At 42.9% G+C, this 13,711-nt stretch overlaps 2 protein-coding genes across 2 annotated transcripts in view; both read right to left on the bottom strand.

The window, feature by feature from the left end:
- Nucleotides 1–4,904: 4,904 nt before the first annotated feature.
- The window catches only part of LOC141059296 (uncharacterized), a 103,510-nt gene continuing 94,703 nt past the window's right edge, over nt 4,905–13,711 (bottom strand). Inside the window, exon 8 of the mRNA XM_073555626.1 lies at nt 4,905–8,417. Coding sequence (XP_073411727.1) covers nt 7,256–8,417 — 1,162 coding nt within the window. The 3' untranslated portion in view covers nt 4,905–7,255. The remainder of the gene's footprint in view (nt 8,418–13,711) is intronic.
- The window catches only part of LOC141059295 (oocyte zinc finger protein XlCOF29-like), a 29,791-nt gene continuing 25,041 nt past the window's right edge, over nt 8,962–13,711 (bottom strand). The window contains exon 8 of the mRNA XM_073555625.1: nt 8,962–9,075. Coding sequence (XP_073411726.1) covers nt 9,072–9,075 — 4 coding nt within the window. The 3' untranslated portion in view covers nt 8,962–9,071. The remainder of the gene's footprint in view (nt 9,076–13,711) is intronic.

Genomic DNA, 13,711 nt, shown 5'->3' with positions numbered 1-13,711 from the left:
GGAGAGAGCCTCAAGTCGGGGCATCGGGGCACGAGAGAGAGGTATCAGGGCAGACTTCTCCCAATTTATATATAAGCCTGAATATGTACTGAATCTATCTATGGTGGCAATCACTTGCGGCAAAGTTTCCTCCGCCTCATCCATAAATATCACCATATCGTCAGCATATAAACCTATGGTATCTACCCGACCCGCTATATCCATACCCCTAATGCCAGAGGAAGACCTTATACGTTCTTGCCAGTGCCTCAATCACAAGGGCGAAGAGTGCCGGGGAAAGGGGGCACCCCTGATGGGTCCCCCTGTGTGATGAAAAGGACTCAGATATGGAATTGTTAATACGGGCTTTAGGTTTCATATATAGTGTTTTGACCCATTTTATAAACTTATCACCAAAGCCATACCTCTGTAAGCATGCGGAGAGGAAAGGCCACTCAAGAGAGTAAAAAGCCTTGGCGGCATCTAGCGATGCAAGTGCCCATTTGTTGTCTGGCATCAGGGAGCTATATTGAACTATCGACTGGACTCGTCTAATATTAATGGAAGTGCTCTTACCAGGCATAAAGCCCGTCTGGTCAGGATGTATAAGGTTCAGTATAATTGAATTCAATCTGGTGGCTAGGATCTTAGTAAAGATTTTATAGTCCACATTTACTAACGATATGGGACGATAGGATCCACATTCTAAAGGGTCCTTCCCCTCCTTCCTAAGCACTAGGATATTGGCCTCGTAAAAGGATTCAGGCATAGATTCCCCGAAATACCTTTATCAGAAGTGGCGTTAAAATATCTTGATATTTCCTGTACAATTCAATAGGAAACCTGTCCAGCCCAGGGGCCTTGACTGTCATGGCATTCGCCATCTCCTCCACAGTGAACTCAGGGTCCATAAAGGCTCACTGATCAGGATCTAATGTAGGGAACGTTACATCTCACAAGTAATCCAAACACCCCAAATTATCAGAGCCACTTTTAGATTCATATAATGACTTGTAATAATCGTAGAAGCAGCAGAGTATCTCCTCAGTTGAAGACACCAACGAATCATCTGACACGAATCTGTAATATTGTGTTAGAGGTATTATGTTGGCGCACCAGATAGGCCAAAAATGTTCTTGCTTGATTTCCCAACTCAAAATAAGACTGGCGAGCAAAGAATAATTTACGCTTAGACTTAGTGTCTATATGCTGGGTCTATAACCGCTGAGCAGCCAACCAGTCAATCCTATTGCCGTTAGTTTGGTGAGATATGTACAGTTGTGGCCAAAAGTATTGACACCCCTGCAATTCTGTCAGATAATACTCAGTTTCTTCCTGAAAATGATTGCAAACACAAATTCTTTGGTATTATTATCATCATCATCTTCATTTAATTTGTCTTAAATGAAAAAACACAAAAAAGAGAATGAAGCAAAAAGCAAAACATTGATCATTTCACACAAAACTCCAAAAATGGGCCATACAAAAGTATTGGCACCCTCAGCCTAATACTTGGTTGCACAACCTTTAGCCAAAATAACTGCGACCAACCGCTTCCGGTAACCATCAATGAGTTTCCTACAATGCTCTGCTGGAATTTTAGACCATTCTTCTTTGGCAAACTGCTCCAGGTCCCTGATATTTGAAGGGTGCCTTCTCCAAACTGCCATTTTTAGATCTCTTCACAGGTGTTCTATGGGATTTATAGAATCATAGAATTGTAGAGTTGGAAGGGACCTCCTGGGCCATCTGGTCCAACCCCCTGCTCAAAGCAGGATTCGCTAAATCATCCCAGTCAGATGTCTGTCCAGCCTCTGTTTGAAGACTTCCATTGAAGGAGAACTCACCACTTCTCGTGGCAGCCTGTTCCACTCATTGATCACTCTAACTGTCAAAAAGTTTTTTCTAATATCTAATCTGTGTCTCCTCCCATTCAGTTTCATCCCTTTGCTTCTAGTCTTTCCTTTTGCAAATGAGAATAAAGTTGATCCTTCTACAATGGGATCAACATCACATCACATCACATGGCATCAGATTCAGGTCTGGACTCATTGCTGGCCACATTAGAAGTCTCCAGTGCTTTCTCTCAAACCATTTTCTAGTGCTTTTTGAAGTGTGTTTTGGGTCATTGTCCAGCTGGAAGACCCATGACCTCTGAGGGAGACCCAGCTTTCTCACACTGGGCCCTACATTATGCTGCAAAATTTGATGGTAGTCTTCTGACTTCATAATGCCATGAACACGGTCAAGCAGTCCAGTGCCAGAGGCAGCAAAGCAACCCCAAAACATCAGGGAACCTCAGCCATGTTTGACTGTAGGGACCGTGTTCTTTTCTTTGAATGCCTCTTTTTTTCTCCTGTAAACTCTATGTTGATGCCTTTGCCCAAAAAGCTCTACTTTTGTCTCATCTGACCAGAGAACATTCTTCCAAAAACATTTTAGGCTTTTTCAGGTAAGTTTTGGCAAACTCCAGCCTGGCTTTTTTATGTCTCGGGGTAAAAAGTGGGGTCTTCCTGGGTCTCCTACCATACAGTCCCTTTTCATTCAGACGCCGACAGATAGTATGGGTTGACACTGTTGTACCCTGGGACTGCAGGGCAGCTTGAACTTGTTTGGATGTTAGTCGAGGTTCTTTATCCAACATCCGCACAATCTTGTGTTGAAATCTCTTGTCAATTTTTCTTTTCCATCCACATCTAGGGAGGTTAGCCACAGTGACATGGGCTTTAAACTTCTTGATGACACTGCGCACGGTAGACACAGGAACATTCAGGTCTTTGGAGATGGACTTGTAGCCTTGAGATTGCTCATGCTTCCTCACAATTTGGTTTCTCAAGTCCTCAGACAGTTCTTTGGTCTTCTTTCTTTTCTCCATGCTCAATGTGGTACACACAAGGACACAGGACAGAGGTTGAGTCAACTTTAATCCATGTCAACTAGCTGCAAGTGTGATTTAGTTATTGCCAACACCTCTTAGGTGCCACAGGTAAGTTACAGGTGCTGTTAATTACACAAATTAGAGAAGCATCACATGATTTTTCGAACAGTGCCAATACTTTTGTCCACCCTCTTTTTTATGTTTGGTGTGGAATTATATCCAATTTGGCTTTAGGACAATTATTTTTGTGTTTTTTCATTTAAGACAAATTAAATGAAGATAATAATACCAAAGAATTTGTGTTTGCAATCATTTTCAGGAAGAAACTGAGTATTAGCTGACAGAATTGCAGGGGTGTCAATACTTTTGGCCACAACTCTATGCAGCCTCTGAATCTTTCAATCGTTCCATCACATCTTCCTCCCTCGAGGTTACCCGCTTGATATAAGAAATTGTGGAGGACAAGCAGCCCCTCAGATATGCCTTAAGGGTATCCCAAAATAAACTGATATCCTGAGGTTCCCGGTGGGACGAAATGAAGCAATGCAATTGTTCGATTGTTCTATCGGGAGGTACTATCAATTTCAGCCAGGAAGGGTTCAGCTTCCAAACCATCCTGTTATTTAATTGCCCGTACTTAAGTTTAAGGATGACCGGGCTATGGTCTGAGATCCCCCTACTGCCATATTATCTACCCACATCGCCAGATCACTGGATCCGAATATATAACACAGGTCAACGAAAAAAAATTTTTTTTCTGGTGTCCAAAATATTTTAATGAATTTGGGGTATTTTTGGGGTGCTGATTCTGAATATGTCATCAGTTTTGCCAGATTGGCTCAAGTTTTTGAGATTTTTGGTATCTTATTTATAGCACTTGTTGGTAAATGCGACGCATCATCTCATTAATTTCTTTGGATTAGTACTTGAACTGAGCAGTTCTCAATATAGTTTTGTGTTAATTAGTGTTCTAAAAGTTTGTTCATAGCTTGATTTTTGCACTAACTTTATGTTGTTGTCTGTTTTCCAGTGAAAAGCATGAACTCATCATGAAGAAGTTGTCTTAACGATCCAGACTCATTCTGTTACATTTGTGGTGAATATACACTGCCAAAACATAGAAGAAACATAACACACTTCGTAAAAAAAGTGTATTTTGCCTATTTTGGGGTTATGCTTGGGGACCAAGACAAGTTTTGGGCACCACACATAGTGTGCAAAGCATGTATCGAATTATTACGAAAATGGAGCAAAGGACAAAGAAAAAGCTTCAAATTTGGTGTTCCAATGGTGTGGAGAGAGCCAAAAAATCATCATGATGACTGTTATTTCTGTGCAGTGCAAGTGCAAGGATTCAATAAGCATAAGAAACGAAAATGGGAGTAACATGGAATCTGCAAGAAGGCCTGTCCCTCATTGTGAAGATGTGCCTGTACCTGTGTTTACCATAAATAACAGTCATCATGATGATTTTTTGGCTCTCTCCACACCATTGGAACACCAAATTTGAAGCTTTTTCTTTGTCCTTTGCTCCATTTTCGTAATAATTCGATACATGCTTTGCACACTATGTGTGGTGCCCAAAACTTGTCTTGGTCCCCAAGCATAACCCCAAAATAGGCAAAATACACTTTTTTTACGAAGTCTGTTATGTTTCTTCTATGTTTTGGCAGTGTGTATTCACCACAAATGTAACAGAATGAGTCTGGATCGTTAAGACAACTTCTTCTTGATGAGTTCATGCTTTTCACTGGAAAACAGACAACAACATAAAGTTAGTGCAAAAATCAAGCTATGAACAAACTTTTAGAACACTAATTAACACAAAACTATATTGAGAACTGCTCAGTTCAAGTACTAATCCAAAGAAATTAATGAGATGATGCGTCGCATTTACCAACAAGTGCTATAAATAAGATACCAAAAATCTCAAAAACTTGAGCCAATCTGGCAAAACTGATGACATATTCAGAATCAGCACCCCAAAAATACCCTAAATTCGATGAAATATCTTTGGCACCAAAAATGCTGTTGACCAGTGTAATCTATGTGCGACAGGGAGCGCTTAGTGGTATACTCTCTCAACTCAGGGTGCCGCACTCTCCACAAATCCAGCCACCCGCTACCTTCCATAATTAGCGACAGTTGGGTTGCTGTCGGCCCCCAGATACTCCATCATCCAATCTCAATTTAATAAAACGGTTGTTCATGAACATATTAAAGTCCCCCATACAGATAACATCCGCGTCCGGATAATTTAGGGCAAAGCTTATCGCATTCTGAAGAATGGACATATTAGCCGGGGGTGGATTATAAACACATAGAATTACATATTTCCTGGTATTCATCAATGCATATACGAAGACAAAACGACCCTCAGGATCCCTCCGGGTCTCCCTGGCTTCCCATCTAATGTCTCTATGTATCAACAGTGAAACCCCTCTCGAGTAGCTAGTATGGAATGCGTGAACAGACCATTGTACCCATGGCTTCTGCACGCACCAAGCTGTATCCCTGGTCAGGTGCGTCTCCACCAAGGTCACAATGTGAGGGTGATAATGTCTAATCTGCAAGAAAACTTTGATCTTTTTCTGAGGGGTTTTTATACCTCTCACGGTCCATGTCATACATATTATCTCAGACCCCATGTTTACTCCACTGGATATGGCATGCATCATTACCAGAGTAAAATTTAGAGACACCACACATAGACTGAGATTGCTGTTGGCTGCGAATTCTACCTAAAAAACAAAAAGAACCACTATAAATAACAGAGTGAAAAACCAAACAATACGGGAGCAAAGTCCTGCACTCCCATCATGAGATAAACAAGGGGATACCATCACTGAAGTCAGTGTCTGGTATTGTTGGTAGTCTGGACACCTGCGGAAAAAGCTCCAATCAAACCATTAATAAAAGAATTCTGATTAACAGTAGAAACATTAGGATTCCTTCGCAGCAGACCCCTTGTGGGACCGCAACCACTCAGCCGCCTCCGCTGGATCCGTAAAAAATATAGAAGAACCCTCGTGGCCCACCCGGAGCCGAGCCGTATAGATCATTGAGTACATAACATGCCTCTCCCGGAGCCGCTTCTTGATTTCAATGAATTGTGCCCGTTGTTTCTGAAGTTCCATAGAGAAATCTGGAAAAATCGAGATTGTGGCATTGTTGAACTTAATGGGACTTTTTTGTCGAGCTAGACGTAGAATCACATCCCTGTCCCTGCAGTTGAGGAGACTTTCCAGGAAAGGTCTAGGTGGGGCTCCAGGAGGAAGAGGCCTTGTAGGGACCCTATGAGCCCTTTCCACAGCAAATGTTGGGGAGAATTCATCTCCCAGAGAAGCTTTGAGCCAGTCTTCTAGAAATTGCTCTGGATGTTGACCTTCCGAGTGTTCCGGCAGACCAATAACTCGGATGTTATTCCGACGCATTCTATTCTCCAGGTCATCTGCTTTTTGTCTCCATGCATTTACAGAGCCCGCTGCTTTCGCTAGCTTGGCCTCCATGGGTGCGATAGTGTCCTCTACCTGGGACACCCTTGTCTCCACCTCCGTAATGCGCCCTCTCATGGCCTGCATATCTTGTCGAAGACGCCCCACCTTGGTAAACACGTCCTCTATTTTCCCAGGCAGCGATGTCCTGTTAAGGAGATGGCCTGCATCAGTTGTTCAGATGCTTACTTGAGGGTTAATTCCACCTGCTCATTCTCTTCACCCCCAGAGGGACGATTTTTACGCTGAGTCTGTGAGGGGGTATTTCTGAGGGACCGCGTAGTATCAGGATGGTCAATTCTAGCAAACTCTTTCAATTTTTCGGCTGCTCCTGACCGCTTGGAGTGGTTCATTTTCAATAGCAATATGGCACAGCCAGGCAACAGAAATGGTATATTCAGGGGGTTCCCAGGTCTAAAGTTATGAGCACATCAGGGCTATAATATGATAGTGACAGTGTCCCAAGGGCAACAAAGAGCAGAAGGGCCACACAGGGAGGCAAAATCCAGCTCTGCAAAGCAAACGAGAGGCCCTATAGCCAGGGGGGATCCGCAGTGCCCACAGAAACAGCAGCCAGGGAGGGGTCCATAGGCCCCTAAAGTAAGAACACTGGCAGGTTAGGTGACTTAGCAGGGGGGAGTGCGGGGCCGAGTCTTCCAGAGCACTCACCGCTTATCCCCTTCAGGTCCTCATGATGCGTGCTCACTGTCCTGTCAGTGCTGCAGCGATGGAAGCCAGCACCGCGTCTCTTACAGTCAGAGCGCGCGCTTCTGAAAATGGCCGCCGCCTCGAGCAGGTCCCGCTGACCGCTCCGGCCTTTATAGCTATCAGCCCACTGGAGCAAGGCCTCCCGCGGGGGTCTAAAAGTTCTCCAGAGTCCAGGGGTCTGACACCGGTAGCTATGTCACGGCAACAGGGGTCCACTGACCGGATAGATTACGCGTCCTCTCTCTGCCGCTACATAGCCACACACCCCTGTGTGAGTTCTTTGATGTGTAAAAAGAGCCAATTTATCTCCAAAACATTTCCCACATTCTGAACATGAAAAAGGCTTCTCCCCGGTGTGAGTTCTCTGGTGGACATCAAGATGCGCTTTCCTGTTAAAACATTTCCCACATTCTGAACATGAAAAAGGCTTCTCCCCGGTGTGAGATGTTTGATGTCTAATAAGAGCTGATTTATCTCCAAAACATTTCCCACATTCTGAACATGAAAAAGGCTTCTCCCCTGTGTGAGTTCTCACGTGCCTATCAAGGTCCGTTTTTAAGTTAAAACATTTCCCACATTCTGAACATGAAAAAGGCTTCTCCCCTGTGTGGGTTCTCACGTGCCTATCGAGGTCCTTTTTTAAGTTAAAACATTTCCCACATTCTGAACATGAAAAAGGCTTCTCCCCTGTGTGGGTTCTCACGTGTCTATCAAGGTCCACTTTATGTTTAAAACATTTCCAACATTCTGAACATAAAAAAGGCTTCTCCCCTGTGTGAGTTCTCTGGTGGCCATCAAGATGCGCTTTCCTGTTAAAACATTTCCTACATTCTGAACATGAAAAAGGCTTCTCCCCTGTGTGGGTTCTCACGTGCCTATCAAGGTCCGTTTTTAAGTTAAAACATTTCCCACATTCTGAACATGAAAAAGGCTTCTCCCCTGTGTGGGTTCTCATGTGTCTATCAAGGTCCGCTTTATAGTTAAAACATTTCCCACATTCTGAACATGAAAAAGGCTTCTCCCCTGTGTGGGTCCTCACGTGCCTATCGAGGTCCTTTTTTAAGTTAAAACATTTCCCACATTCTGAACATGAAAAAGGCTTCTCCCCTGTGTGGGTACTCGTGTGTCTATCAAGGTCCACTTTATGGTTAAAACATTTCCCACATTCTGAACATAAAAAAGGCTTCTCCCCTGTGTGAGTTCTCTGGTGGCCATCAAGATGGTCTTTCCTGTTAAAACATTTCCTACATTCTGAGCATGAAAAAGGCTTCTCCCCTGTGTGGGTTCTCACGTGCCTATCAAGGTCCGTTTTAAAGTTAAAACATTTCCCACATTCTGAACATGAAAAAGGCTTCTCCCTTGTGTGGGTTCTCACGTGCCTATTAAGGTCCTTTTTATGGTTAAAACATTTCCCACATTCTGAACATAAAAAAGGCTTCTCCCTTGTGTGAGTACTCTGATGTTTAAAAAGAGCTGATTTACCTTGAAAACATTTCTTACATTCTGAACATGAAAAAGGCTTTGCCCCTGTGTGTATTATTTGGTGCCTAACAAAATCTGATTTCTGGTTAAAACATTTACTTTCTGAACATGAAAAAGACTTCTCCCTTGAACGGGTTCTCTGGTGGCTATCAAGATGCGCTTTCTGGTTAAACCAATCACCACACTTGGAACAAGAAAAGCTATTCTTCGCCGTGTGATTTTTTTGATGTTGAAGAAAAGACTTTTTGATGGGAAAACTATTTCCACATTCTGAAACTGAAAATGGCTTCTTTGCTTTAGGAGCAGTTCGTTTTTGAATTCTTATTTTGTGACTTTGATTTTCCTTAGTAGTCGGTAATGAATCAGAAGACAGCATCTGTTTCAAAGGATCAGATGACAGATCTTTGCTGTGAAGGGATGATGGTATATCTGGAGTAATAGCAGTCACTTCAATTGTATCCTGTGGAATCTCAAGATCATCCGATTTAAAAATTGAAGATGTCAGCTGTCCCTCTGATCTTCTGGTACAGTCATCTGCCAAGAATAAAACTAATATTTATTTTTAAGCCAACAACTAAGTGCCAAACAAGATCACTGAATAACTCTATAACATGTTAGGATATTCATAATTAACATCATAACCTTGTCAAAAAATGAATACACCAAAGAGTCCAGAAATACAAAGACTCAAATAATTTTAGTAGTACAAAAAAAGAGAACAGAACAAATGGACATGATACATTTTAATATTTTTTATGGTATTCTAACAAGGAGATAGATGCATAATAAACACATTGGCCACATCAACAGAGTAATCATATGAATATAATACCAAAAAATAAAGTGCACAGTGCAAACAGGCTGAAACTAGCCAATTAAAGTGCTTAAGAAATATAACTAAATCATAGATACCAGTAATAAGTGGCTCAGTGTGCCTCCAGCTGGGTATCTATGATTTAGTTATATTTCTTAAGCACTTTAATTGGCTAGTTTCAGCCTGTTTACACTATGCACTTTATTTTTTGGTATTATATTCATATGATTACTCATTTGATGTGGCCAATGTGTTTTTTATGCATCTATCTCCTTGTTACATTTTAATATTTTTTATGGGATTCTATCATGTCCATTTGTTCTGTTCTCTTTTTTTGTACTACTAAATAAAATTATTTGAGTCTTTGTATTTCTGGACTCTTTGGTGTATTCATTTTTTGAGAAGGTTATAATATTTATTTTTGAATAAAATATCCTTAAATGTTATATTTTTTAACATTTCTACTTAAACTGTTAGTAAAAAGAGCAAGTTATGTAAAAATATTGAATTATTCACCAAGACAATGACAGTTTACAGTCTAATAGAAAACTTAATAGGATGAACCAGTAGAGCATGGTGTTCATCTTTGTTCACTCTGCCTCCCAAATATGGAATAAAAAGCCACCAATGGTATGTAGGTGAAAACAATACCAAAAAATCTTCTACTCATCTCACAAAAAACAAGCCACCCACTCAGGTCCATCATTTGTAGGTGGAAAAACAGAGGTTTCTACAATATTAGTGGCTCAAAGGCTCTTGAAAAGCAACATGGTTTCCATAAACCAATCCAGCAAAGTCAAATCTCCCCCTCGCTTCTGAGCCTTGAATTGCGCCCAAACCACATTTAGGATCCATGAATTTGGCATTGCTATAGTGAGAAGAACCCACTTAATTTATGGTGTGTGTGTCTCCTGAAACACAATCTGGGCACTATGTGTTGGGTAATAAAACTGCAAATGTGCAATTTTCACTCTCCAACATCCACTGATTGCTAATATGCGTAAAGTGTCTTTGTAGTCAAAATACTCCCTACTTCTAAAGATTAATTCAAGGTTATAATTCCCAAAATGGCATCACTATGTGAATTTTGTCATGATCCTAGTGCAGGTTTTGGACCTACACATCAGGGGTTAATGGTTGTGGCCTCTCTTTGGATCAGGGAGGTCTTCTTATAGCCCTGAGAAGCTGCAAACTGTCAGCTGAGTAGTTTGACCCTTTTGTGCTTGTGCCTGCTCTGTGTTTGATTCCCTGTTGCTGATCCAGTCCGTCCTCCCATCTTGGTTTGTGTATAGTGATTCTGTACTGTTTGCTGTCTGCCTGGCACTTGACCCCTGCTCCGCTCTGACTGCCCGCTTCATTTGTCCCTCTTGTACCTCTTCCGCCCTCCATGGTTCTTACCCCTGGCCTGCATCTGACTCCTCTTCTGCTATACTCCCTTTGGTACCATTGCTGCCCTCTCAGTCCCTACCTTGGCTTGGCTGACCTTTTCCTGACGGCACTCTCCGCTGTCTCCCCGGGGAGTGTCGTGGCGGACTCTGCCCTAGTCCCAACTACTGCAGTCACGTGCCACAGGTCTTGTGACCCTGTGGGTACGCTCACTCCCAGCAGCCTGCGGGGTCTCCTGCCCCTCTTGTCTCAGGCTTAAGGTACTGTCACACTAAGCGATATTGCTAGCAATATCGCTATAACTTATGACGTTATAGCGATATCGCTGTGTCTAATACTTACCAACGACCCGCTCCCCCGCTGGTTATCGCTGATCGTGCGAGAACGTCCTGGACTGTTTATCGCCGTCAGCTTCCTGCGGCGCATCCTGTCGAGAGACGAGCGATGAGCGTGGAGCCGGGTGGGAGGACATCAGGATCGCCTAGTGTGACACGTAAGTAGCGACCCCCGTCCCCAGCGATGTCGCTGGTGAGATCTGCCTGTGAGGCAGCTCACTAGCGACCACTTAGCGATGTACCAGCGATCCTGACCGCGTCATATCGCTGGTCGGGATCGCTGGTACATCGCTAAGTGTGACAGTACCTTTAACCGAATCCGTGCTGTGTACACATCACCAATTAGTGCCGTGACAAATTTCTACTGCTCTAGTTTTCTGCCCCTTTGTCACATTCGGTTTTCTGCACATACTGTGTCCCATCTCCTCTGTGATCTGCTCCTGCGACGTCTGCTTCTGACACCAGGAGCCGCCTTATTCATTCTGCAGGCAGCGTTGGTAATGGAGGAGACATGGGAACCAGAAAATTCAAGAGAATTTAGGGCAGTGAGAATCTGGAATTCCTTGCCTGATGAGGTGATGATGGCAAACTCAGTTGAGAGGTTCAAGATAGGCCTGGATGTCTTCCTGGAGCATAACAATATTGTATCTTACAGTTATTAAGCTTTTTAGAAGGACGTAGACCTGGAGATTTATTCTGACGGAATATAGACTGAACTGGATGGACAAAGGTCTTTTTTCTGCCTTGCGAACTATGTTACTATGTCCACTTGTTTCCTATTATTCTTTGCGAAAAATTCAAAAGTTATCACCATATAAAGTGACATGTTAGATTTGGAAAATGGACCCTGATTAGGAACACAAAACTGGCTAGGGGAAGGGGTTAAATCAGAGTATTTTGGACACTATTGCAGTCAAAGACTGAATATAGACAACAACACATCTACTGAAATGATCAAACACAACATTCTTACTCATTAAAAAATGAGTAACTAGTGGTGAAACCTCTCGGGGGTCATTACAGTTTGGGGCTCGGTGGCTCTTGGCAATTTAACTACAGATCTGGGCATGCGATGGTCAGCATCTTTTTATTTCAGTAAGTAGTTGGATCTACCAGGTTGTAAGTTCTAGAGAAAAGGGCTTTCAATGCCTAAATTCATTTGAACACTTTTGGGTGGTTGAATATGTTGTGGTCAAAAAGCAAACTGGAGATCATATGATTGTGATACAGCCCGACTACACGACCGATAAAGCAGACACAGCCAATGACTGAGAAGAATCTTTGACTTCTTTGCATTTAGTGGTTACTATTCACTAGAGATGAGAGAATATATCACTATTGGCTCTGACAAGTTGTCCCGCATGTATGCAATTGAAAGGGCCCATCGTGTTCCTATACATCCCCTCCCCCCTAGACGCCCTCCCAGAAAAGCGCTGGTTAAGGTCCTGCACTATCGTGACAAAGACGCAATTCTTAGGCACGCCAGAGAACATCAGGATCTCAAGATAAACGGCTCCAGGATCTCTATATTTCTTGACTTTTCCATGGAAGTGCAGAAACAGCGGGTTAAATTTGTGAATATCAAGAGGAGGCTGAGGGAACTGTGCATCACCTACTCGATGTATCCGGCTAAATTGAGAGTGGTTGCTGAGGGGGGTAGTACAATTTTTCACGGAGGATAAGGAGGCACTCAGATGGCTGGACAGCAATGAGCAACACTTGCGCCAGGAAAAATCAAAGAATTCAGCGCGTTGACGGGGTTGCTCCCCTTGCCTACTGCTACATTCTCTGGAGTGATCCGATGGCTCTATTCTCCTTCTTGGTATTGGTATTTTTATTTTTAAGTTTTTGGGATTGTGTTCATAGATCCCTGTTGGTCGTGAGACCCTTTTTTGAAGAACTGGAAACTGTGGCGATTTACCTGGCTGCAATCTGCAAGTCATGAGGAAGTCCTAATGGGTTGGGATAAGTGGCGGGACTGTTGGGTGAGACTGTTCTGGATAAAGTACGCTCTCTTCTCCACGTTAGGAGGAGATGGAAAGATGGGATGGGGTTTTGTTTGGGGACGTGGTTTGTTGTTTGGGGGGTGGGAGGGGGAAAACATTTATACAATGTATGTCACTCTGATTATTGCTGTTATGGCTTCAGCTGCACTTGGATGAAAAAATGTGGGGCAATATGTTCTGAGGAAAGAAAATGACAGGAAGAATGAAAGTGGCGAGTTGGAATGTCAGGGGTTTGGCGTCTGGGGTGAAGCGGCAAGCTGTGTTTAAGTTTTTGTGTGATGTCAAGCAGTCAGTGATTTGCTTGCAGGAAACTCAGATGATTAAAGAGAGAACACACTTTTTAGCCAAGAGATGGGTACAGGCGGGATATCATGCCACGCATTCTACATACTCCAGAGAGGTTAGCATTCTCATATGTGCTGGGGTACCTTTTGAGTGTCACAGAGTGATTATAGACCAGACAGGTAGATTTGTGTGCCTACTTTGTAAGGTGTATGGTTCCTTGACGTGGCTGGTCTCAATATATATTCCACAGCTATATTGTGGGAAACTGCTTTACAGAGTTCTAGAAATAGTGGAGGAGACCCCAGAGGTACCATTTTTGATTACGGGCGACTTTAATAACATTC

Source organism: Dendrobates tinctorius, unplaced genomic scaffold (assembly GCF_039654945.1).
Source record: "Dendrobates tinctorius isolate UK_male_01 unplaced genomic scaffold, ASM3965494v1 ptg000226l, whole genome shotgun sequence".
Classification (NCBI taxonomy): domain Eukaryota; kingdom Metazoa; phylum Chordata; class Amphibia; order Anura; family Dendrobatidae; genus Dendrobates; species Dendrobates tinctorius.
Note: the sequence above shows the minus strand (reverse complement) of the source record. Positions and strands in the feature narration are given on the sequence as shown.